The 25,579-nt window shown below is 62.1% G+C and overlaps 1 protein-coding gene across 2 annotated transcripts; it reads right to left on the bottom strand.

The window, feature by feature from the left end:
• Window positions 1–898: 898 nt before the first annotated feature.
• Window positions 899–24,197, bottom strand: FMNL1 (formin like 1). 2 transcript variants are annotated; one of them, XM_004458752.5, is made up of 27 exons: window positions 23,906–24,197; window positions 15,898–15,981; window positions 14,393–14,506; window positions 13,204–13,277; window positions 12,829–12,912; window positions 12,373–12,510; window positions 10,682–10,790; window positions 10,083–10,159; window positions 9,756–9,849; window positions 8,815–8,889; window positions 8,391–8,501; window positions 7,186–7,335; window positions 6,595–6,696; window positions 6,175–6,433; window positions 5,657–5,941; window positions 5,369–5,493; window positions 4,506–4,708; window positions 3,875–4,109; window positions 3,689–3,757; window positions 3,356–3,436; window positions 3,144–3,273; window positions 2,822–2,985; window positions 2,463–2,564; window positions 2,220–2,315; window positions 1,854–1,974; window positions 1,587–1,687; window positions 1,274–1,357 (listed from the first exon to the last, which is right to left on the bottom strand). In XM_004458752.5, the coding sequence occupies exons 1-26, from the start codon at window positions 24,032–24,034 to the stop codon at window positions 1,596–1,598; spliced, it is 3,303 nt and encodes a 1,100-aa protein (XP_004458809.2). In that variant the 5' UTR covers window positions 24,035–24,197; the 3' UTR covers window positions 1,274–1,357; window positions 1,587–1,595. The 2 variants fall into 2 exon arrangements, with proteins under 2 accessions (XP_004458808.2, XP_004458809.2); XM_004458751.5 differs by lacking the exon at window positions 1,587–1,687 and having other exon boundaries at window positions 899–1,357; window positions 23,906–24,196.
• Window positions 24,198–25,579: the final 1,382 nt, after the last annotated feature.

Genomic DNA, 25,579 nt, shown 5'->3' with positions numbered 1-25,579 from the left:
AGGGCCTCACCTTCTTCTGCCAGGCCGCGCGCCTCAGCGGCCTCAGCCAAGGCGAGCTGGAGCGCTCGCTGCGCCACCTGCACAAAGCGAGTGCGTCCCGGGCCGGGCGGGGTGCGGGCCGATGGGAGGGGGTACCCCCAGAGTCACGCCCAAACCGCCACCCTGCCCCGAGCTCCCGAGGACCCGCTCTCAGGACAGGTGGCCCGCCCCAGGTACGTGCAGCCCCTACTCTCAGATACCGAACCTGCCCCTGCGGCTGCGACCGGAACGCAGCACGCGCAACCGAGCCTCGCGCCCCGACGTCTCACCTGCCCAGCCTCGCCGGCCCCGCCGCCCCAAGCGCCAGCCTCCCCAGGCGCCTCTGGGCCAAGGTGAAAGCCGGGGGGCGGGGCTGTGGGCGGGGCCTACGGGGAAGGGGCGGGGCGGTGGTGGCGGGGCGGAGCAGGGGTGGGGTAGACGGAGTGGAGGCGGGGCGGGGTGAGCCGAGAGTGAGGGCGTGACTGCGAGAGGAGAGGACCGCACTAGCGAAAGGGACAAGGTACCCAGGCAGGAGGCGAGACTGGCGGAGATGGCTGCGAGGCAGCAGAAGGGATTTAGGTGCTGCTCATGGAGGGTGTATCTCAGCAGAGCTGCCCGCTTGACCCTCGTCCGCCCCGTCCACCCTCTCGCAGAGTTCGCGGACCAGCCACTAGGGTACACGCGGCCCTGGAAGCTGGCGGCCTCCCCACCAACCCTAGTGCAAAAGCAGCCCCCCTCCCCTTCACCCGCCTGCCCGAGGAGACCTGCGGTGAGGAGCATATACAAGTAAAGCGTTTGCTGAGCGAATCGACGACCGACGCTGCGCTGTGGCGAGTCGTGGTCGGGGTCGGGCCGAGTACCGAGCGGACATGAATTTTTTTTTGCAAATGTCTTTATTCAACTTGTATAAAAATAAGGTCTACGGAGAGTCCCCAGGGCCGGGAGGGTGAGTAGAGGGGCGAGGTTGCACTTTATAAGTTACAGGCCGGGCTCCGGCTGGGGCAAAGAATGGCTTTTTCGGGGGGCGGGGGCCGGGAAGGGGGTTGCTGCAGGCAGCATTTGTGCGGAGAGGCCGGCGACGCTTCCCCCTTGTGGCAAGAGAGAGAAGCGCTGGCCCGTGGTGAGGGACAGCGGAGGGGGCTGCCCGGCCCAGCCGAGCTGAGGTCCACCTTCCTTAAGCCCCGGCCTGCCCCCGGCCCCAACCCCCTGCAGAGTCCATCCGAGGGAACTGGCAGCTACAGCGACAGGTCGGAGGTGACCTGCAGGGGAGGCCCCGGGGGGCGCCGGCGGGCGCTGCGGCGACCTGTGTCTGCGCGGATGTAGGGCTGGTTCCGCAGATCTGGCCGGGAGAGGAGACGAGCACCCGTGAGGGGTCTGCCCAGGGCTGCGGCCAGCCCCCTTCTAGGGGCCCAGGTTGTGTGCGAGTGGGAGAGGGCACTGCTTATGATTGCCAGCCCCCCTCGAATACATCCCAGCTGTGCACGGGCCCAAAAGAAGCATGACTCGGTCCCCCCGAAGGGCCCCCAGGGCTGGGGGCAGCTGCTGGGATCAGCAGACCATCCAGGTACCTGGGGGGGCTAGAGGGGGATCTCCTCTCCCAGGCTGGCCTCACAGAGGAGCCGGGATGTCCGCTTGCCGGTGCGGGCGGTGAAGGGCACAGTCTTGAGCACTGAGCGGGGGTGGGGGGGTAGGGTGGAGGGGGCAGAGAAAGGAACAGAGAAAAAAGACAGAAGAGGTAGCAAGAGGCAGTGAGGCAGCTGGAGCCTGGGGTGGGGGGACGTAGGGAGGACAGCACAGCAGAACAGCTGAGGACAGAGGCAGGGCCAAGCCCTCACCTGTGATGATGTCTTCAATGGCTCCATCGCGGTCACTCTCATAGATGAGCGGCTCCTTCTGCTGCTTCCGTTTCAGCTCTGAGATAAGGTCCATCTGTTGCCGCCGGACCTTGGGCGGGGACTGAGAGGGGTGCAGAGATCCAGTTCCAGGACACCCGTCCCCCACACCAGACCCTAGAACATCAGCCTGCTCCCCCACGGCACGGGTAGCTGGCTGGGGCACAGGGAACCCCTTCCCGTCCCAGGCTCCTGGGCACAGCCCTCACCTTGGAGAGGTTCCATCCATAAAACTGAGGGGGCGGCAGAGGATGAAGATACCAGACATCCTGCACCCCAGAGCCAGGCTCAGGGTGCCCAGGGACCTACCTTGGGTAGAGCAGGCTCCCCTCGACCTGGGGTGTCAGCACCTGCCTCCTGGGCAACTGCTTCTTTCTTCCACTGTTCCACCTCCTGCTCAGCTTTCTGGGGGCCGAGGTGGGTCTCATGGGGGACGTGCTCCCCATTTCCCCGTCCTGCCCTCCAGGAAGAGGTAGTTCCTACCCCTCCCACTGCACAGGTGGAGAGGCTCCAACGCCCTGCGTGCCCAGCCCGCCCACCGGACATACTAACCTTGTATGCCTTGACGAAGCGGCTAAAGAGGGAAAAGAACATGGAGGGGGTCGTAGTCTTGGGGTTCTCCCCGAAGTATTCCACCACGGACTCGTAGGCCTCCTGTGGGCAAAGCCGGTCAGCCCCTCCAGCACGGGCCGCTCGGAACCTGCGCACTACACTAAACCCCTCAAGACACTGGCCACTGCCTCCCTGCTTCCCCCGGCAGGGCAGCCCCTCAGTGTCCCGGCTGTGGTCATGCTCCTCCAGGCCGGCCCCCCACCCCCACCCAGGCCCCAGTATCCCGCTAGCACCCCAACAGCGAGTGTTCCTTCATCTCTGCCCCAGGCCCCGCCCCGCTGGTGCCAGGTCCCGCCCACCTGGGCAGTCTTGCTGTCCGCCAGCAGCTTGTCCATCACCGGCGTGTTGGCCCTTAGGAACTCCTTGAGCACCATGCAGTCGTCCTGTCGCATAAACTCCCGCTGGGTCGACTCCAGGCCTCTCTGCAAGGAGCGCACGTCCCCCAGGACGCTGTCCAGGGACACTGGGTGGGGGTGGGGCAGCACAGGGAGAGGGAGTCAGTCAGGCAGCCTTCCCGCCCTATTCCGCCCAGGGCTCCCCAGCTTTCTCCCAACCCAGCCCAGTGGCCCCAGGGAGCCCCTGTCCCCCCACCCCCACCCCAGGGACCTAGGTGCTGCTCACCTGCGCCGGCCTTGTCCAGGAAGTGCAGGTCGCTGTGGAAGCCCGTGAGCTGTGGGTACTTCTCAGCGATGACTTTCGCCAGGTAGTGCAGCAGCGTCTGCTTGCGGTCTGTCGACTTCATCTCCAGCAGCTGCACAGGGGCCTCGTGTAAGCCGCTGGCCACCAACTGGCCCCAACCGCCAGGCCACGAGGCGCCACCCCGCCCGCCTCACCGCATCCAGACTCTGGAGCCGGAAGCCGTAGGCTGCTCCCCGCTTGCTGCTGTTCATGTAGTTGCCGAAAGCCAAGACGATCTAGAAGGGAAAGGAGAGATGGGGGAGCCTGGGGCTGAGGAAACGGCCTTGTGGGGCAACAGCAGGAGGAGAAATGGTGGCAAACAGCAAGCCCTGCGCCCTCAGCCCCCGCTGGACTCCTGCACGGGCCCCTTGGGTCCCGGCCACACCTCTGGTGCGTCCTAGGTATGCAGGGCAGGGTCTGGGGTCTCCCTCTCACACTACCCAAAGCAGGCAGGGAGTCATGGGTGGACCCTTGCCCTGGGTGCTCACCTCCAGGATCTGCCGGAGTTTGTCAGAGGACTTGATGGACATCGAGGCTGCAATGATGGCGTTCAGTTGCTGGGGGTGGGGGAGAGGCAAGGTGAGCTGGCGGGGTGAGCCCAGGCTGGCAGCCGCCTCCTCCCCTTCTCCGCCCCGAACCCTCGCCCCGCCCCGCACCCTCGCCCCGCCCCGCACCGGCATGAGCAGCTGGGCCGTGTCTGGGAAGTTGCCCAGGAAGGTGATGGTGGCCATGCGCTCGGGCAGGCGCGGGATGCGGCTGAAGCGCAGCATGAAGCGGTCCTCATCCGAAAGCTCCTCCAGCGGCCGCTGCTCCCGCTCGAAGCGGGCAATGAGGCTGCGCTCGTATTCCGTGGGCAGGAAGCGGGTCAGCAGCTCCATGAAGTCCAGGCCGAGGGCCTGCAGGTCATACCTGGGGGTGGGGAGCAGGGGTCACTGCACATTTGCCAGCCCTGGAAGCAGGACCACCCCTCCTTGATTGAATAAATGAACTCCAACATTTGCCGTGGGCAGACAGCTCCTAGGAACAAGATGCAGGGAAATCGGGAGCTGGGAAGCCTGGGGGTCCTGTTATAAGCAGTGGCAGGTGCCCAGCTGACATGCCTGGGCTTGAGTACCCACAGTTGGGCAAGGAGGGAGAGAGAGGGACACTTCATCTGAAAATGGGGACAAGCTTCCTGCCCTCCTCCCTGGCCAGGGCTGGGATGGTCTCTGTCCCTGGTTTGGGCTCTTTTACTAGGATCTGCCTGATGACGCTGCCCTAGCGGAGGACCCGGGCTGCCCCCCAGCCTGGGGCAGGAGTGCTCACGTTTCAATGGCCTGGCAGATGCGGTCAGCCCCCAGGTTGCCCTTGCGTAGGGTGATGGCCAGGTTCTTGGCCCGGTTGGCCTCGATGAGCGTTGCCTTGCTAGGGGCCTTCTGGGCCACCTTGCCCTTGAGGGCACTGATGTCCAGGCTGGGGCCTTGGGACTTGGTCTTGAACTGTTCCTCAAAGTCGCTCATGTCCAGCTCCTGAGGGCACAGGGAGAGAGGCAGGGCTGGGCCAGAGTCTGGTACCTACCGGCCGAGCACCAGGCTCAGGCTAGAGCTCCCCCACCAGGCACTGCCCAGGCAGCCAGGCAGGAAAAAGATCCATAACCCCAGTGTAACCGCAGGCCGTGATGGGGGACCCAGGGGAAGCACAAGTGGGAGCATCACGGAATAGGAGGAGCACCCACTCAGGTGACCCCAACCCAGACTGTTAAAGCCAAACAGCTGGAAATCCCCAGGGTCCAGGCAGAAGGCAGGGCAGGAGCAATGGTCAGAAGCTGGAGGCAAGAGAACAGAGCCCATTCGGGAAGGTGAAAGTGGAATTTAGTGATTCAGGGTGCTGAGGCCCTGGTCTTTTGTGGGAATGTGGTGGGAGAGGGACATGGGGGTGAAGAGAGGCAGTGGGGGTGGGTGGGGCCCACTGAAGAGCCCTCTACAGGGAAGGAGGGTAAAGCCTCCAGGGAGCAGGTTACTCCCCACGAGATCCACCAATCCAGTCTGGCTGGACGTCCACCCTTGGGCCTCTGCTTCCTCATCTGTAAAATGGGGTGCAGGGAACGACCCCTCCCAGAGCCCCGCAGGAGCGGAATGAGGCCCCACCCCCTCGGGTGCCTCCCTGGAGGCCAGGCAGGGTCAGCGCACCTGCAGCACTTTCTCGTCGTTGAGCTCCGTGAAGACGGTGCCGCTGATCTGGCTGGGCTTCAGGGCCACCCAGTTCAGGAGCGGCATGCGGAACTTGGTCTGGATGGGCTTCTTGGCCTTGACTCCTGGGACGGGGAGGGAGCGTGAGCACTGGAGGGGCACGGGGCTGAGGGGCCCGTGCAGGCAGAAGGCAGTGCGAGGCTCCAGGACCAGGGGTGCTGGAGGGCGCCGCGGCCGGGGCCCATCCCTCCACCTCTCCCGGCCCTGCGCCCGCGACTGTCCACTCACCTGGACCCATCTCTGGACCCGGCCCTCCAAGGGCATCCGCAAGGCCTCCCGGAGGCGGTGGGGGCGGCGGAGGCACCGGCCCGTCGCCTGGAGGCGGCGGCGGGGGAGGGGGCGGGGGAGGGGGCGGGGGAGGGGCGGGTGGGAGATCCTGGCTGCCCGGGAGGGGCGGCGCCAGGGGGGGCGCCGGGGGAGGGGCCTCCTGGTGGGGTCCGGAGCCCGGCAGGGGGGGCGGGGACGGTGGCGTGGGCGCTGCTGCAGGAGGCGACTCCGCGGCAGGTGGGCGATCTGAGCGGGCAAGGGCGGGGAGCTGTGTCAACTTCTTACGTAGGGTGGTCGCGTGTCCCTCCCCGCCCCACGCATGTGCAGTGGGCCCATTTCCCCCACCCACCGGCGCACACACCCGCACCCACCTGAGCCGCGCCCACAGTCCAAGCCTCCCTCTCCCAGCCCTCCGGCCCGAGATGCTCTCAGGCTCCCCTTCCGGGTCCCCCTCCCCACTGCCTGGAGTCCCTGCGCACCCGGGCTGGGGGAGCTGGCGGGCACCCCCGGAGACGGAGTCGGGGTGTCACCGCTGCTCGGAGTTGTCACAGCGACCGGAAGGATCTCGATGGCGACAGCATCCCCGGGTCCCCGCACAATGCGGATTAACCCCTTCTCCTCCAGTTCCTCCACCTTCAGCTCTAGGGCCGAGGGCCGCGGGAGGGTCGGGGCAGGCACTTTCTCGGGCTCCGGGGGACGCCTAGAGATGCCCATGGCGGTGGGCTCGCTGCAGCGTTCCTGCGGGCGCCGGGGAAGGGGTGAGCGCGCACCGAGGCTTCCCGGCACAGCGCACCCCCAGCTTCCTTCTTACGGGAGGGGGATGTCCAACCTGGAAGCCCCTCTGCTCTGGTCTTGGGAGCCCTGCCCCACCCCGGCCCGACACGCGGCCCCTGCCTCACCCGCAGGGTCTCCAGCTCCTTGCGGGCCTGGCTTAGCTGCTTTTCCAGCTCGGCGATCTTGGCCATGGATTCGTTCTCCGCGTCCCGAAGCTTCTCCGTCAGCTGTGATGCCGGCACATGGTGAGTTCCCACCCGCGGCCGGGCACTGGCGCCGCCGGTGAGGGGGCGGCACCAGGCAAGCCTGCCTGGGGGGGGCTGGGGGAGGCTTCCGGATCTGCTCAGCCCCCGGATCTGCTCAGCCCCCGGGGCTGTGGGTGGCCGGCGCCTGCCGCCTGAGCCCAATGAGGTGAGGAAACCAGGATGAGGGAGGTGGGTGGGGAAGAGGAGACTGAGCTGGGAGCAGCCCCAGGTCCCCGGTTCTATGAAGAAGCCAAGGCGTGGGGTCTAAGAGGAGAGGCCCTGGTAGAGCTCAGTGAACACTGAGGACACCCAAAGGATTCAGGCTTTGCATTCAAGTCAAACTCAGGGGCCAGGCCCACCGCCACCCCCACCTCATTCATACACAGAACCAGTGCCTGAGGCGCTGTGGTCCCTGTGACAGCCCTTCCGGGGGGCCTGGGCCTCTGCGCCCGGAGCAGGGCCGCCTCTCACCTGCGCCACCTGATCCTGCAGCTCCTCCATGTGCTCCACCACTGCATTCTTCGTCTCGGTGTCCTCCAGCAGGGCACCCACATCAAAAACATTGTCCAGGTAGGCCTGGATCTGCACCTGCAGCTTGTCGCTCTCCGTGAGCCGCAGCCTCTGTCCCCCAAACGGGAGGAGTGGGGTGAGGTCTGGTGTGTGGGATGGGCGTCATCCAACCCTACTGCCCAAGGGGCCAGAGCCCTAGCCTGGCTTTTTGCCTTTATTCATTTCTTTATTTTTATTGAGATGTAATTCATATACTATAAATTTCACCATTTTAAAATGTACAAGTCAATGGTTTTTAGTATATTTACCAGGTTATCCAACCATCGCTGTGATCTAATTCCAGAACATATCCATTACACCCAAAGGAAACCCCACACCCTTTAGCAGTCAGTCACTCCCCGTTCCCTCTCCCCACAGCTCCTGGCAACCACCAGTCTATTTTCTGTCTCTCTGGATTTGCCTCTTCTGGACAGTTCCTATAGATGGAATCACACCATATGTGGCTTTTTGTGTCTGGCTTCTTTCAACTAACGTAATGTATGTGAGATTCATGTATCAGGACTTCATTCTTTTTTATGGCTGAATAGCAATAGTCCATTTTATGGATATACCTGCTTTTCACCTTTTGTTCATTCTGGCTTTCAAAATTCCAATCTCAAAAGGCCCTGCTCCTCCAGAAAGCCTCCCAGAGGAATCAGGGAAGAAGCTATAGCTTCTCTGCTCAGGAGGGCCAGGAAGCACCACACTCCTCTGCCCACCTTCCCAGGCCAGGCTCTCCTCCGTGACCTGGACCATACAATGGGAGCGGCTCCCACTTTGGCTCAGGATCTCTGCACTCCCCATAGTGTGTGAGAACCTGTCTGAGGCTGGTGCTCCCAGGGCCTGATCCAGGGCCACTTGGAGCCTGTTCCAGAGCCTGCAGCAGCTCCGTGAACCAGATGCCTATATATGCCAGGCACTGGGCTAGACCTTTCAAGTCCTTATTAGCTCTATGAAGCTCCTGCTTTCCAGAGGAGAAAATGGAGACCTGGAGAAGAGGCCTATCAAAGGTTACCTGGTGAGCCAGTAGCAGGGCCAGGACCTGAACCCAGGTCTGTCTGACCCCAACACCCATGCAGTACTCTGCAGTGGGCAAGTGGATTAGTCGAGGGGTGTGCAAGGCTCACCTCCAAGTAGAGGTCCAGGCCCAGGTGGGTGAACTCATATTGCAGGAAGACACGGAAGTTCATGTTCTCCACCGAGTGTACCACGATGTTGATGAATTGCATGCAGGCCACCTGGGGCAGGAGACATGAGCAGGTCTATGAACCTCTGGGAGTGGAGGGTACTTGGTGCCTTCCACCCCCAAGTTTCCCTCCCTCTCCACATTTCTCACTTTCCTAACCCAGCTTTGTCCCTGCCCATATTTTTCCTCCACATCTCCTCAGTCTACCCTCCCCCTCCCCGACATCCACCTCTTCCCCACTGGCTGCTCAGTCCTCATGCTTTGCAGGTACAGAGCCCAGACCCCAGGCACCCAAGTCCCTAGTTGCTCCTTGCACCCAAGGGTGGCTTGGCCCAGGCCTCAGCCCACTGGGTTCCCGAGCTCACCATGAAGTCGATGTTGCTATCCTCGTTCCGGAAATATTCCATCAGCTTCTCAAAGCGGTGCTGCTCCCCACACACCTGGGTAGGGGGAAGAGCTGTCACTGAGGCCCCAGTGACACACCTCCTAACCCATCTTCCAGCTGCCAACTTCATGCCTCTACAGGTTCCTCTCAAATCAGCAGCCAGAGTGAGCCTGCTAAACCTAAGTCAGCCGTGTCCACTCCCTCTCGGGCTCTCCTCCTACTGCCCTCTCCCTCGCATACTCCACATTGGTCATACTGACATCATAGTACACTCCTACCTCAGGGCCTTTGCATGTGCTAGTCTATCTATCTGCCTGCGGTTCTCTTATGCCTGAGAGCAACAGTGCCAAGTCTCTCACTTCCTTCGCAACTTTGCTCAAATCTCGCCTTCTCAATGAGGCCCTCACTGACCACTCCGCAACCAGCCCGCCATCCCGGTGCCCCTGATCTCCTTTCCCTGCATAATTTTCCCCCATAGCATTTATCATTTACTACCTGACTTTCCCTTTTTGTTCCTTTTGTCCACTGATGTATTCCAAGGGCCCTTTCCTGTGCCTGACATAAAATAGGCACTCAAGAAATATGCATTAAATAGAATGAATGTATCCTGGCTTATGCATCATATTCTCATATGCTTCTTGTAAGCCTGTTAACTAGAGCCAGCAACTCAAGGATGTCTGAATCAAGTCCAGTTAGGGTCCAAGGTTCAGCAGGTTCTGGTAGCTGTCCCTGTGGCCCCAAGCAGTACCTTTCCCTTCTCTTCAGAACTCCTCCAGCCCAGACTCTCCTCATCCTGCACTCCCCAAATGCCCACCATTGTCCCCAGCCACCCCCAACTGAGGCCATCACTGCCAGCAACAGGGCTCCAAGCAGCACCACAAAGGCAAGTATATTTTGGGGGAGGGGGGCAGTTTCCAGTACCTCCTTAAAGTTGTCAAAGGCCGCAAGGATGATGTCGTGTCCACCCCGCACCAGGCACACGGCCGCCAGCAGCTCCAGCACCAGAGCCTTGGTTCTAGGGAGAGAAGAGGCAGGGCATTCTCTCCGGGGCTGGGCAGGACAGAGGAGCTGGTGGTGAGCCCCAGCAAGGGGCAGGGGGGAGGCTGGCTCAGGGGAGGACAGAGGAGCTGACAGTGCGGGTGGAATAAGCCTGGGCAGTAGTCCCAAGAATCATGGACATGGTAGGCAAGGGGGTCATTGAGGAGGAAGAGAGTCTAGAGGTGGAAAAAGGAGGGGTGTGGGCCTCACCTGGGGTTCTTGTTGTTGAGGCTCAGAGCAATCTCGTTGACACAGGCTGGGTGATTCATGACGAGACTAAAGCCAGACTGGGGAGAGAGGAGAGGTCAGCTCCTCCAGGCAGTCTTCCAGGACTGCCAGCGCTCTTCTGCCCAGCACCATCAGCACAGTCAGCGTCATACCATCTGGTCTCTAAGTGCCCTCAACTTAGAAAGTTCTTCTTTATATCCAACCACAACCTCTTCTGCTGCAGCCAAACCCTGTCTCCCTTTCCTCTTTTTAAATACCGTGGTCATTTCAAAAGCCAGTGTCGGGACTCAGCACCGTGGACGCTAAGCGAGGGAGGGCCCGGCATCACCCATCACTTCTCCAAACTAAATAACCCACAGGCTGCCCTCCCCAGAGGCCTCACTCACTGTCCTGGTGTGTGTCCCTGAGTCCCAATGTGAGCCACGGCCAGGGGTGCTCAAGAGGGCCTGACAGGGAGGCGGCAGATATCTCCCAAAGGCGCGCCAGCCTGAAGACACCAAGCCAACATCCCAGACGCCCAGGGCTCCCTGTTGGGGGACAGTTGGTGCCAGCACCCCGGCAGCCGCAGGCCCCCGGCCCACCTGGTAGTTCATGATGGCACGCAAGCACATGATGCAGACGTGGACATCGTCCTTCTGGCTGACGATGCGGGAGTTCCGCGAGGCCTTCCTGCTGTGGGCAGGGGTCAGCCTGCGAGGAGAGGCAGCCGAGGTCAGAGTCCCGAGCCCCTGCTTCCTGCTCCCCCGGCCGCCCAGACGGCTCCTGGACACTTCAGGAACCTCAGGCCACTGCCCCCCATCCACCCAACAGAAGAGGCCAGCTGAGAGCAGGCAGGTGTCCTCGGTCCCCAGGCCTGGGGTCTGGCATGCTGGGGACAGGAGATGGAAAGGGGGAGGGAAGCAAAGACCCTGAAGAGCCACATGGCATTTGAAAGGTTGCTGTGTTGGTGGCGTGGGGGTTAGGGGAAGCCTGCAGGAAGAAAAGAGCCCAAGCTTGGAAACAGCTGTGGAAAAGGCTCTCCACAAGGGGGCGCTCAGGGCCAGTTGGGCTTATCTTCCATCTTGAGTCCTGGTTCCAATCCCTGTTCCATCACTTAAACAGGCAATTATTTAAGCTCCCCTTGCCTCGGTTCCCTCATTTATAAAATAGGAATGGTAATAATAGTACCTTCCTGATAGAGTTTTGGGGACTATGAAATGAGGAAATTTATTTAAATGCTTAGAACAGTGCTTGGCACATAGGAAGCGCTATATGAGCATGTGCAATTGTTTATTTGCCAAAAATCTGTGTGATGCGTTCGTTGTTACAGAACAGCCAATTATGACTTCCACGTGTCAGGTCCTTTTGAGAATTCTTTCACATACTGGGAGGCCCTGCCACCTCTCGGTCAGGTCCTCCCATCTTCCTGCCCCATCGACCTTCTCCTTGTCCCCGTTACAGCCTGTAAAGCCTCTATTCATCTGAGAGTCTCAGTGCCACCCCTTCTGGTACCCTTCCTGATGCTCCAGGTGGTGGGTGCCTCCCTTCTCAGAGCTCCCAGCCCACCTCTGAGACACCTGTCTCTCTGAATTACCCCCTACTAGACTGTGGGTCCCCTAAGAGTAATTGGTCTCCTGAGCACCTGCCACTGTGCCTGACACATAAGCCTTACATCAATGGTTGACAGATAAATGAATGAAGTAATGAGTTAATGAACGAATGAACATATAGTAAGAATTTGGGGCTTAATGTGAACCTGGTCCCTTAGACCCAAAGTGAGAAGGGAGGAAGCTGGGGGTCCCCACACACTCTAGAGCCATCTCCATCCCCCTTCCTCGCCCCCCAGCAGGAAGCTCAGGTGGAGGTGACTTGTCCGCAGCAGCTGAATGTGGGGGGCTCAGTCGAGCGCCTCACGCAACCCCACCACCACCCCTAGGGAGCTGGCCAGGCATGCACCTGCCCCCAGGCGGCTACGTACCGGGGAGAAGGGGGGCACCTGGAGGCCATATGGGAGAAAACAGGGGGTTAGACAGGTAAAAGGGGGTCCCACCAACCCAGAAACCCCTCCTTATCCCAGACCCACCCACCCAGCCCCTACATGCCCACCCCCAATGGCTTCTTAACACACCCACATCCTGAGCCCTGTGTGTGACCCTAACTCCACTCCCCAATGGACCCGAGGAGGGGAGGGGCTGCCCTCCCACCACCCAAGTGGCATTGAGTGGCGCTGGCTGGACGCGGGGAAGTGGGGGGTGAACCCTCTCTCCCTGCCGCCCCGCCATGGGGCACATACTTGATGGTGAGGTGGCGGCTCCTGGGCTGTGGTGGGACGGAAGAGGGGGAGCCCTTGCTGAGGTCCTCCACCGACTGCTCCAGGGGCTTGCTCTTCTCCGAGTTCGGGGCCCCGTTGTCTGTGCTTTCCATGCCATACCTGCAGCGGGGTTGGAGGCCACCACTGCAGGGAGCACTTGAGAGAGGGGTGGGGGAAATTGGGAGGAGAGAGACAGACCCGCAGGAGAGGTGGGGTGGGGAGGAGGCTGTGTTTTCGGCACAGTGCTGGGCATGCGCGGAGAGAGGACGCGTGGGACAGAAGAGGAAGCCCGCGGGGCGTCCCACAGGTCCCAGCTGGCGGTCCTCGGCTATGCCCCTCCCTCCAGAGCAGGGTTCCAGGAGCTGGCCAGAGGGGGGCGCAGGGCGCTGGAAGAGAGTTGGGGGAGCGCAGGGGGGAGGGGAGTACGGAGAGGCTTACGTGAGGGAGCACTGGGCGAAGGTCAGGTACTCGAGGAGCACATCCAGGCCACGGTTCTCCTCGTTGAGGAACTCCTGCACCCACCTGTGGGCCACAGGCTCCCTAAATCCTAGCCTGGAAGGAGGTCGTGCCCAGAGCGGACACAGCACCGGCCTCTGGGTTGCCCTCCCCCAGGAGACACCGACAAGCCCCCTCAGAAGGCCCCGTGGTGCTACGGGTCCTGGGCAGGTACCATGGCCCAGCCACGGCCTCCAGGTACCAGCCGGAGGATGGGCAGGAGAGGAGGCGGGGGGAGCCGTCCCAGACCCCCACCCCGAGGTGCCCCACAGAGCTCTCCTGGGGCCCCAGAGAGGAGGATCTGAGCCCCCCACTCACCCAATGTGGTTTGTCCGCAGGGAGATCTCCAGTTCCCGCAGCACCTGTGTGGACTCCTGAACTCGCCTCTTAAACTGGGGGCCAAGACAGGGGAGCCTGGGGGGGGAGCCAAGGCCTCCCCAAGGCCCCCGCCAAGCTCTGAGGCAGCAGCCAGCAGCACCCACTGCCCCCCCCATGCACTGGCACGCGTGGCCTTTCACGCTCAGCCTCCCCCACCACCTCCACACACCTGCCGAGAGAACAAGCGCTCACAGGCAACATGTACTCGCCCATACACAGACACACGGGGTGCACACCACACACCCATGTGTGGACACACAAGGTGCACACACACACACACCCATGCATGGAAACACAAGGTGCACACCAACATCCATGCACAGCGACACAGGGCACACACACTCATACACACACCCTTCCCCAGGCACAGAAACACCGGGTTCACACACACATACCCACACACACACAGGGTGCACACACATACACATATATGGACACACAGGGTAGACCCACAGACACCCACATATGGACACAGAGGTTGTGCATACACACACATGAATGTACAGACACGAGTACTCACTCATGCATGGACACACGGTGTTCACACCGGCAGGCATAGACACAAAGTTACATACACATTCACATGTGGACACTCTAGGTAACACACGGTACACACATCCATGTACCATGCCCTGGATAGGCACATGTCCACACATGGACATCCTATGTATACACACAGGATACCCAGCATGCGTGCATACAGACACACAGGTTGCACACAGACATCCTGCAAACCCTGCACATACTCACAGCTATGATGGGTTCCCTGGGTACATACACAGTATATACATCCATCCATCGATACAAGGACACACAGCACTCACCTGCCCATGGAGGCGAGGGTCCACAGATGCACACATGTATACATGGACACAGTGCACATGTGATGCATGCGTGGACGCACAGGGTGTACACATGCGCACACACAACACAAGTACAGGACATACAGAGAAACCGATAAGAGTGCACACTCAGGGCATTCCCAGTCCCTTAAATACACATACAGACTTATCCATGTACCCACACAAGCCCCCGGCAAAGGGTACACACTCATGTGCGTAGTTACTCCACTGCCCAGAGCTTGGAAGGTGCAGGGGAGAGGGACAGAGAAAAAAGAGGAGACATATACCCCCAGGTTGGACATCCAATCAGCTGCCACCTTTCGGCTGACCCCACTGTTATCCAGGTAGCTCTTCAGCTTCTGGATGTAGGCGGCTGGGGGGTTCTTGACTTGAAAGCGCTCCTGGGGAAATGGAAGGGGGTGTACAGGGCCAGCCCTTGCCCCGACGTCCCGTTCCAAAGGTACAAGCTCAAAGCATGGCCCAAACCACTTTAAATGTCCTCCAATTCCAGGCTGAGCGCTCCCTCCCCACGCTGGCCTCACAAGCCTTAGCACAGTCCCGCCAGGGACCCCACCTGGGGTGGCCCAGACTACCTCTACGTGCACCCTCCCAGCCCCTGCCCTCCCTCGACTCCTCCCCAGCCCAGAGCTGGGGGCACAGGGAGCGAGAAGGCTCTGGAGGGGCCTGCTGAGGGCCTGCCCACCCTACCCCAGGCCCCCGCCTCCCCAGGACTCAGTGCCCAGCTGCCCTGCTCACCTGGGCTCCTGCACGGGTAGGTACCTGTGTGTTTAAAAAGCAACTCCCACCCCCCACCCCGCCTCCTCGGGCAGCCTCTCACACCCAGAGGCAGGGGCCACACCAGAGAGCCCCCCAGACCCCTCCGCACTCCTGCCTGTCCCCCTCTACCTCCCACTTCAGACCTCTGAGCGCCCAGGGCTGAGATGCTGGGCCGAACCCATAAACAGGGACCCTACCCCAACCCCAAAGCTCCCGAGTTGGCTCCCACCCTCTCCCTGGCCAGCGCTAACTCCCCGGATGCTGACCCAGCCAGCTCATCCCATCAGGTTCCATTAGCAGGAGGACAGGCCCCGCCCTGGCCCCCAGGGGAGGCTCCCTGCTCCCCAAGTCCCCACCCCCAGCCTCCACAGCCTCGGCTTAAAGGCAGCTCTGCCTCCCTCCCTCCCTGAACCACTGCGGCAGCCCGGCCCCACCCCGTTGGGAGAGGGTTAGCAGAGGGCAGCCCCGGGAGCTGGAGGGGCGGGGGCAGCCAGGAAGCCAGGAAGGTGGCAGGGTCCCAGGCCCTGTACCACCACTTGCCACCTGGGAACTGGTTGACCCAGGGAAAAGGAGGCCAGGGGCTACTGCCCCTTCCTTCCCACCTCCCGCAGGGCCAGATGAAGACCCGCCCTGGGTGCCCCTCTCTTCCCCAGGCCTGAGCTGGAGGGCCGAGGGAGGCTGTGCCAGGAAGCTTGGCAGGGAGGATGGGGAAAGGCCTCCGCTGCACTAGCCAGCGCCCCAGGCCAGCCCCTGGCAGCCCTGCCAGCTCAGCAGAGGGCAGCCCCAGCTCTGCCATGACTCACAGTCTCTGGGGAGGCCCAAGGTTCTGGAGGGGGGATTCCAGAGTCCTGCAGATGCACTCCCCCGCCCCCCGCCCCCAGCACCCTTCCCAGATGCTCTGCTGGCCTCTTGGTCCCCGGGCAACGCAACGGTGCCCATTCTCCAGCCAGCCGCAGACTGGGTGGGGCATCCCACTAGGGAGAGGAAAAGGAGGCCGACCCGTCCTGGCACCCACCTGGTCACAGATGAGCTCCCACTTCTTCTCGTTGTCATACTGGCTCAGCAGCTGGACCTTGTCCGGGGGCAAATTCATGCAGTTCTGGGGGTGGGGGCAGACAAAGTAAAGACCCCTGAGCCTGAGGCCCCAGCTTGAGTGGGAGGGATGGGCACTTATGGGATGGGCATCTAAGGGCCCAGCTCCCCAATAGGCGTGTCATATACAAGGACCCTCCTCATCCTCTCACCCTGAAGATTAGTGTTATCCAATGAGAAAATTGGGGCCCAGAGAAGTGGAGTACCTTTCCCTAAGCCAAGAGATGGGAAGTGACACCAGGGCTGGGATCAGAGTCTGTTTGACTCCCGGGCTTGTGCTGTCACCCCCACCCCATGCCACTCCCCAGCAGGTGTCATGGGGGCAGGAGCCATGGGTTCTCAGCCTAACTCCCTGGGGACCTCACACACCTCTGGGCTCCAGTGTCCCTGTCTGTGACCATCTAGTAGCATCTCTTGCCCATTTGGGTGGGAAGATAATGGGGCATCTCCAGCCAGGCCCAAGTGTGGCCAGGCATGGCCAGTGTCCTGTCCCCATCACCTGTGCTTCACGAACATCAGCAAACCTCCCAGCCGGGAGGGCAGAGGGCTCTCTCCCCAGCCCCTCTCTAGCCATTTCGGGAAAGAAGGAGATGGGGACAGCAGAGGGGGCTGGGGTTAGACATGTCAACCAGTCTGGGAGTTCCAGGCAGGTGCATCACGGCTGCAGGGGCAAGGGTGTTTTCGGGGGGAAGGTCACCCAGCCACAGGGGCTAGGGGGGACAGCCCAAGTTGGGGCTCCCCTCAAGAGCTGAGAAAGGTCAGTGAGTTCGTCTAGGTCCCTCCCCTGGCCACACAAGACGAGAGACAAGGTCCCTGGCATGGACAGGCGCAGGGCCCGACCCAGGGCTGGGAGATCAAGCTGGGATCACCAGCGCTAGGAGCTTCCTGGACCCCAGCTTCCGAGTCTCTCCCTGCTAGACCAGAAGACAAGAGCAGTTCAGTAAAGCCCTGGTGTGCTGAGGGCCTAGCTCTGTGCCAGGCCCCAAAAGACAGTTCTTGCCCTCGAGGACCTCCGGGTTTAGCCAGGGTCTGCTCTGGGGAAGCCCCCAGGAGCCCAGAACCGTGAGGCCCTGCGCGCCAACTCCGATGGCTCAGACTGCAGGCCCTCGGTCACTTGGCTCCGAGAAGAGGCCACAGCTGGAGCAGCAAGGGGGCCACACCCACCAAGGCTTCTCAGCCAGCTTCCTCTCTGGGGTGCTGGGCCAAGTTCTGGGGCTCTGGCCAGACCTCACCCCCCAAATCACTGCCTTGGGTCAGCCCCAGACAACAGGAAGCTGGGTGCTCTTGGCCCCATTGCCTAAGCCTTCCGGCTGGGGACCCTGAAGAGGTGAGACTGCCCATCTGCCAGGCACACCCCCCGGCCCTCGGCGGGTGACCCTACGTCAGTCCTTCTCCCTCATTGCGAAAGCGAGCCTGAATTGAGGAAACCACTGCTGTCTCATCGGCCGCCATCCTCCAACCTGCTAACCGCCAGGGCAGCCCCAGCCCGCCCCCCCACGCGAGGGGCTGCCCGGGAAGGGGTCTGAGATGGGTGGGAAGGGGCCAGCCTCGCCAGGGAGGTCTCCTTGCATCCTTGGGCTCCTTCTCCATCGCTCTCTCTCCCTGGCCCTTGCTGGGACATCCCCACCCCACAGAGACACAAAGTGGGGCCCAGGTGGGGGAACAAGGCTGAAGGGGAAGGAGGAAGCAGGGAGAGAAGGCAGACAGCGCCCGGAGAAGGAGGGGCTGCGACAGGAGGGGCCGCCTGCTCCCCTCTCAGCGTCTTTCAGGCCCTCCCCGGCGCCCTGGTTCTGTGGCCCGGCAGGCCTGGAGCCATTTGCAGAGGCTGTAACTAACCCTCATCATCACGACGGCAGCCATCCTGGCCAGCTCTGCCTGATGCTCGGCTGGCAGCGCTGCTCCGGCCCCTTCCCGCGGGGCACTGTCACCTCGTTCCAGGACCACAACCGTTATTAGGCACCGCTGTAATCCCCAGCTAACAGGTGCAGGCACAGATGGGGTTAATGACCTGCCCAAGGTCACACAGCCAGGCAGAGGAGAGCTGACTCTGAACCACCACTCCGGTCTACGCCCCGTCCCAGGACAGGCCCCTGTCATCACCGGCCAGGGCGAGGCCTGGTTCCCTCCAGCTCTCCTGGCGCCCAGCACACCTGTCCAGCCTGGGCAGTGCCAGGCAGGGGCAGAGCACAGGGCACCCCGTTGCCCCTTCCCCACCTGGGCCTCCGCAGGCCCCTGGGCCCGCATGCCAGCCTGCCAGACGGGCTAAATTTAGGCTCAGAAATCAGAAATAGCTCTGACAGCCGAGCACTAATTAGCAGCTGCTCCTCAGCTGTGCCCACCGAGGAGCTGGGCACCGCAGGGGGTGGGGGACGGGCCAGCAGATGCCACTCACTCGGGGTGGGGTAAGCCATCCTGGGAAACAGGACCCCCGACCAGCGGCCCTCGGGAAGGGGGCAGCACCATGGCATGGGGATCCAGGGTGCGAGCAAGCGGAAGGCTGGCTGACATGCTGGAATGGGACTGGGAAGGGCAGGCCGGCCAGGGGTGGGGGTGCACCTGTCACCTGAGAGGCAGAGAGGAGGAGGGGCAGCTGTGACGTTGAGGCACAGGCACAGGAGCCCCAAGCTCTGGGCCCACAGTTCTTTGCCTTCACTTCCTCCTCCATAAAATGGGCACATTCCCTGTGCCTCCTAGAGCCACTGGACCCCTCGGTGAGGAGCCGAGTTTGGACGTGATAGCACTCTTCAGCGGCACCTTGCAGAAGGCATTTCAGGTGAGCAGGGGTTTGGGAAAACATCCAGGTGAGTCAACCTGTCGCCAAGGTTTGGCCAAAAGGTTAACTGACCCTCATCCGCCTTTCCCTGCCACCCTTAGTGCTTTGGATCAGAGGAGGAGGGAGATAGGATTCATCTTTTAGGGGGTGGCCAAAAAAAGAAGCTGGTTCCCCAAATCTTCCTGCTAGAATATATGGAGGCCAATCTCCTCCCTCCCTGCCCCCCACTCTCCGCTCAGCCAAGACCAGCCCCTTGCAGGCTCATCCCACCCCCCACCCCAGCCTCAATGCTGACTTGGGGGCGCTGCCCCAGGAGCCTGGAGGGGCTGGACAGAGCCACGCCCTCCGGTTTCACTTTCCATCTGGGCTGACTCTACCTCCCAAGCCACCTGCCCACCTCTCCCCAGGTGGCCCCACCCTTCAGGCCCCAGGATGGCCCTGAGCCTGGGCGCCACCCAGATGGAGACGGGCCCCACAGGGGTTCCGCAGCCGGATGGGCTCAGAGGCCGACCCTGTCCCTCAGCCCTGATACCCCCAATACTTTCCCCCCGACCTCTGTATGGCCTCAGTCTTGGTTTTAGTGCTCTCAGCCCATCTTCCAAAACAATCAATTTCATCCACTTTTTAAAATTCTGGTATATAGATTTTCTGGGGATTTTATAAGTGATCCCAGGCTTAGAGGAGTTCCGTGGGGTGACCCAGCCCTAGGATTAGGTGAGGAGGTCCCATAAAAGCTAAGGGCTTCTCCTACCGGGGTCCAAGGGTCCCCATGGCAGGGACATGGGCCAGTAGGACGGGAGCCAGGATAGCAGGCACTGCCCAAGTAATCCAGGCTGCCCGGAGAGTGATCAGAATCTTCTTCACTCCCATAGCACCTTCTCTGTGCCAGGTGCCACTCTAAGGGCTTTACATCTAGGAACACATTTAAACCTCGACAGGTCACAAGGTGGACACTACAGCGAGACCCATTTTCCAGATGAGAAACTGAGGCCCAGAGCAGATAAGCCGCTTTCCCAAGGTGACATTGCTGGTAAGCTGGCAAGAAGACTCCGGTTCCTTGGGGAAAGCGAGGGAGATGCCCTGATGAGAAATGTGGGTCCCGGGCGGGGGGGGGGTCTTCTGCAGAAAGCCTTGCCCGAGCCCCCATCTGAGGAACCAGGAACAGCCAGCCCCACTTCCTGCCACCCAGCACCCTACGCTTCCTGTTGTTGCCCACACCAAGCTCTTACTCACTGGGGAACCCCCCCCACCTCAGGGGGAAGTGGAGGCCTCCCCTCCCCCTCCCCCTGCGCACAGTGCTACCGTTAGCACGGGCCCCACCCTCCAGGAGAGGTAGGCCCTCCCTCTCGCGGTTTCCGGCCACCAGGCAGTTTTCAGTCTAGGCCTCATTGTTGTTGACCTGCCTAATGGCAGGAGGACAGCCTGGTCTGTGATGGCGGGGACGGGCCCGCCTCGAGGGTGCGCAGCAACCCTGGTGGCCTTGGTAATGGAGTTGGGGGAGGGAAGAGGCGCGGTCTGGGCTCCTTCACTTCCAAGGGGCCCCATGGAGAGGAGGGCTCAGTTCCACCATCACCCCTTCCTCAGAGTGGAGGGCGCTTATTGAGCACTTACTGTGTGCCAGGCACCACGCTACGCAACCTGGGTTCACCCTTTCATTGAACCCCCTCCACAATCCAAGGAAGTTGGCAAATACCATTTTTATTCTTTTTTTACATCTAAGGAAAACTGACGCTCAGAGAGGTTAAATAACTTGCCCAAGGTCACAAAGTGGCAAAGACAAAACTCAATCCCCAAACTTCATGAGCACGAAGCCCGGGAAGCTCTCAGAGGCAGGGCAGCCCGGGCCACCTTCCAGGGCTCCATGTTCTCAGCCAAGAACGGCCCCACCTGCTCCTGCCCATCTCGCCAGCTCTTTGCCTTCCAGCCCCAGACACCACTATGAACCATGCCACCACTTCCCTGTGTTTCCAGGGTCAACATGGGCCAGCCCTGCCTGCTGGGAGTGTCACCCCATGGCCTCCGCCACACGCAGCATCTGATCGCATGGCTACAGTCTCCTTGGGGCGCTCCGTGGAAGACACCCCAGAGATGGGAGGCACACAGGGCCTGAGCTACATGCCCCCAAACCATGTCTGCCCCTTCCAGAAGGGAGCTGGCCCAGGAGGCAGGGCCTCAGCTGCAGGCCATCGGAACGGAGGCATCCACCCTGCCCTTCGCCACCTGTCCCAGCAGCGAAGCAGGACTCCCAGAAGGCACACGGCCTGGGCTGCTCTGACCTCCCCACACAGCCTGACCGAGTGCCCACATCCCCATACCAAAGGCACCCTAGGATGTTAGGCCCCCAACAGCCAAAGCCCCTTCCAAATGGTCCAGCCCCTCCTTGGGTGCTAGCGTCCTTCCCTGGATCCCTCTGCCCTGATAGGTGGTTTCAAAACCTCCCACCCCCAGGTTACAGGCTCCTCCCTGCCCTGACAGATGCGGGGTGTCCTTCACCTCACTGCCAGGCAAGCTTGGAAAGAGTGCCTTACCATCTCAGCACCCAGCCTCGGGCATGGGCATAGGAGAGGCAAGAGGGGAGGGCGGCTGGGTGCCTCCCCACCCCCCGCCCCCATGCCAGCCGGCCCCTGTCGCTGGGCAGCCGGCCCTCCTCCACTGTTGCTAAGGCAGCAGCCGGAAACCCTGGCTCAACCTGCTCCTTCTCCCCACCCCTGTTGTAAGCTGGGACACCCCACTCTCTCCCAGCTTCCTTGGAAAGGCAGCCCTTCACCACCATTGCATGGGAGAAAGACTGGCCAGCGGAAAGGGAGAGCAGGCTCCCTGCATGTCTGGGTATGGGCCTTGGTGAGGCACCCCACACCCACGGGAGGGGAGGGCCCCACAGCCACAGGAGGAGGAGTGGTCTGGAGCTTCAGGACCCTACTCCCCACCTGGGGTGAAGCAAATGAAGGGGTTCCCTGAGGCCATCTGACCAGAGCCCCAGGGGTTGGGCTATGCTTCTCCCGTTAAGACCAGGGTTGGGGGGTTCCCCAAGAGTGGTGGGCCCATCCTGCTCGAAAATCTAAGGCTCTTCCCCGCCTCGACCTCACTGAGGACAGGCCCCCACCTGGCCTGCCGCACCCACCACCAAGCCTGTGGACTGAGCTCCATCTTTCGGCTCTGGGCAGCTGGGCCATGGCCCCGGCTGGTGGGAGTGAGAGGAGACAACCAAGTGACCTTGCGTATGCCCTTTCTCAACCACGTGACCCTGCAGATGTCCCACTCACAACAGGGTGAAGGGCAGGCTGACCCCTCCCCAGGAAGAGGGTGAAGTGCAAACATGCTGGGTTTCTGGGGGCTGGGGTGGGAAGGGATCCCCAGCAGCTGCTGCCACCCTGGATGTCCACCAAGCCTTCACCCCTTTACCCACAAGGGTCCCCCTGAACTCATCTCTGGGCCCCCAACTGCCCCGGCCTGCTACTCCAGGAGTCCCAGCGGCATTGAGTGGTGGACTCAACCAACCAGAGTTCTGGCAACAAATCCAAGCCGGGCAATAAAGCCCTACACAGCCATCAAAAACCTCACTTGCCTTTTGACTTTTGGGTTTTCCACGGGTCTGAGTTAGTGACACAGCTCCTCCCCTTCAGTGGGTACCACCCCGTGGCCTGGGCGGGGCCCCCTCCCCAGCAATCACAGACAAGGACTTGAGGGGAAAGACAACCTGGGTCCCCCCAAGCAGGCTGGGAGTCCAGGCTTCCCACTTGGCCCCCAGGAACTGTGTCCCCTCACTCTCCCCTACCCCCCACCTAGACACCCATCTGCTCAGCTCAGCTCCACTGTGCCAGACCCTGGGTTTGGGAAGGGGGGAGTGGGAGTAGGTGGAGAAATTGGGCAGTCAGGGACTAGCCTGGAGTGAGGTGTCCCTCCGAGTCCCTCGCCCCACTGCACAGCAGCTTGCTCTTCCAAGACCCCCATCTAGCTTTCTCCTGGGAGGGGGCAGCAGCCAAGATTTCCAGCCACTGTCAGGAGGCTGCCTTTTGGGAACACGCAGAGGGTCTGGCAAGTGTTACCGAATGACTGGCCCGAGGAGGGGAAATGATGTCAAGGAGGTGGAGTGGGGACAAATTGAGCACTGGCCACCGCCACCCATTCCTCTCCCGGCCCTCACCCTCAGACCTGCAGCCCCCCCTGCTCAGCCTGGGCAGTGCCTCTGGGGAAAAGTGCGCCCTATTCGCCTGTCACTTAGTGTCCAGCAGGGAAGGCTGACAGCAGACAGGCCACCAGGCAATTCTTAGGGAAGGGAGGTAGGGACAGGGCTGGGATAGGGAGGGGGAAGTGAGAAAATGAGTGTCTTTTCTCCCTCCCCACCCCCCATGGAACCCCCTGAATTCTCCTCTGGAGCTCCCAAGGCACTAAACACATCCTGACCTGTCACTCCTGGGTCAGCCTGAGCAGAGAGCTCCCTTCCCAGTGGCATAGCCCCCGAGCCCCCAGGCAAGCTCCTGGGGGAGGGCTTGGGGACTTTAGACTTTCCCTCCACCTTCAGCCAGAGTGACCAGCGGGTCGTCTGGTGTGACCCCGACTTTCCTAACCTTAATTCCTTCAGTGGGTGGGAAAGGCTGCCCAAAATAAGGACCCACAGGCAACCTCTCCCGGATATGGGGGCTGTGGGGTGAAAAACGCAGGCACCCCCGCTCCATGATGCAACAACCCGACTTCCAGCGGCCCAGGCACCCAACAAATCAGGATGCAAACCCGTCGGCCCCATCTCCATTCCCAGGAGGTTAAACGTAACCCCTTCCGTCTTCGACTACAGCAAGCAAAGCGGAGGATGTGCCAGCTCTGCACCCAGGGGCTGCGCCTGCGTGTGGCGGAGAAAGGGGTGCCCCGGGACCCCCTGGTGTCCTCCGCTCCCAACTTCCTCAGAGGACATTTTTATTTAAGATCTTCAGACCCAGGAGCGCGGGAGGGGGGGGACGGGGGGGGGGGGGAAGCCTGGGGAGGGGGGGCTGGGCGGTCGCAGAAGAAAGTTTATTGGGGAGAGTGCTAAGTCACTCAAAGAATCCGCTGTCACTCCCACCCGGGGATCGCCCGGCTGCACCTGAGCCCCCGGGGACACCACGCGTGCGGAGCCCCGGCCGCGCCCCGCCTGCGCCCCGCGCGCGGCCAGGGTCACACTCACCAGGACCCGGTTGAACCTCTCCTCCAGCTCCCCGGCCGCGGGCATCGGCTGCTTGGGGGCCGCCGGCTGCTTGGGGGGCGGCGCGGCGGGGCCCGCGGGCTGCTCGGCGCTGCCGGCCGCGTTGCCCATGCTGGTCCCCACCCAGTCGGCCAGGCGCCTCCAGCCTCGCAAATCCAGCTTTCCGGGGGCGGGGGACCGGGCTCCCGGCCTGGGGACTTGGGGGGCCGCGGCTCGCGGCGGCGGGGGGCGCTCGGCGGCGGCGGGCGCTCGGCTCAGCGTCGCGCCAGGGCCGGGGCGCGGCGTCCCATCGGGGCGGCCCCGTCCGAGGGAGCCGGGCGGCGAGCTGCAGGGTGGGGGGAGGAAGTCAGGCTGCAGGCCGCGGGGGCCAGGGGGCTGGGCCGGGGGCAGGAAGCTGCGGCGCAGGCTCCCCCCTCGGCGATTTTCGAACTTCTGCTGCCTCTCCCGGGGCGCGCAAACCGCAGTCCGCCGCCGCCGCCGCGACGCACCCGGCCCCAGGGGGGCGGGCTGGAGGGAGGGGGCGAGCCCCGGGCGCCCGCGCGGGGGGCCGCGGCGGCCATGGCGCGCCGGGAGGGGGCCACCGCGGTTCACCTGCCGCAGAGGGGGCGGCGGGCGCCGCGCCACCTGCCCGAACGCGAGGCGGCGAGGACCCGGCCGGAGGCGGCGGCGCGCTCGGCGGCGCCTCCGGGTCCTAGAACCGCTTTCTCCCGCCGGCTCCGAGACGCGGGACTGACCGGGTCTGGGGAAGGGGGGTCACGGCCAGGGGAGCCGAGGGGCCAAACCTCCGGGTAGAAGATCGTCGGCACCTGCGAGCACGACTTGGAGACACCTGGTGAGGCGACGCTGGGGCGCAGGGGCTTGGATCCCCCTCTTGGGCCCCCGACAGCGGATGTGAGAATCCCCTTCCAGGTCCCCCGCCCCTCGTTTCTCTTCTCGCCTGTTTGGCCCAGAGATGAGCTGAGGACCACAGGGAGCCATCTGCAAATGAGAACCCCAAAGCGGGCGGTGGGGGGAGTTAGGGGGCGCCGACCCGCACAAGCGGAGACCCCCGCCACCTGTCCCACCCTCGGACAACTCTGCGCCTGCGTCGGCATCTCTATTGCTTTTAGGATGAAGGCGCCCATGGAAAAGGGCAGGCTGTGAAAAGCTGGGAACCACCCAGGCGGTCCCAAGAAGAAGCCGCGCTTGGGAGGGGAGGATTAAAGACCGAGGCCGGCCTGGGGAAGGAGGCGGCGCCGCCGAGAAGAAAAAACATTCCCTTCACGCTCCCACCTCCCGAGACCCTTGCGTGCCTCTCACCTTAGGGAATAACAATCTCTTGTGTCCAACAATTTCAGAAGCATTTCCTGGGCTCATCTCTGCCTGACACTGACCGGGGAAGGTAGGTATTGATATTCTCATTTTAGAGATGGGGAAACTGAGGCTGAGAGCTGCTAAGTGACTCCAAGGACACACAGTTAATGAAGGGCAGAAATGGACCTCCTGTCTGTCCACTTCCAAAATCCAGGGCTCCTTCTACTGTCCTGCCTGCCGCACGCAAGGTGGACTAGAAGGATGAGAGAATGTGGGGGAGGGGGGAGTTAGAACCCCAGGGCTGAGATACACTCTCCAACCTGAACGTGAGGACCTTCCCTTTCAATTGCTTCTCTCATTTAA

This window comes from Dasypus novemcinctus, chromosome 21, assembly GCF_030445035.2.
Source record: "Dasypus novemcinctus isolate mDasNov1 chromosome 21, mDasNov1.1.hap2, whole genome shotgun sequence".
Lineage (NCBI taxonomy): Eukaryota > Metazoa > Chordata > Mammalia > Cingulata > Dasypodidae > Dasypus > Dasypus novemcinctus.
The sequence above is the reverse complement of the archived record's forward strand: the minus strand, read 5'-3'. Positions and strand labels throughout refer to the sequence as shown.

What these genes read in the sequence shown, in the direction of transcription:
- FMNL1 (XM_004458751.5), bottom strand. Translation starts at nt 24,034, where the DNA reads ATGGGCAACGCGGCCGGCAGCGCCGAGCAGCCCGCGGGCCCCGCCGCG. An exon ending in AGAGGTTCAACCGGGTCCTG is followed by an intron (nt 15,982 to 23,905) that starts GTGAGTGTGACC and finishes CCCCACCCCCAG; the next exon opens with AACTGCATGAATTTGCCCCC. An exon ending in GCTTCGTCAAGGCATACAAG is followed by an intron (nt 2,316 to 2,462) that starts GTTAGTATGTCC and finishes CTCGGCCCCCAG; the next exon opens with AAAGCTGAGCAGGAGGTGGA.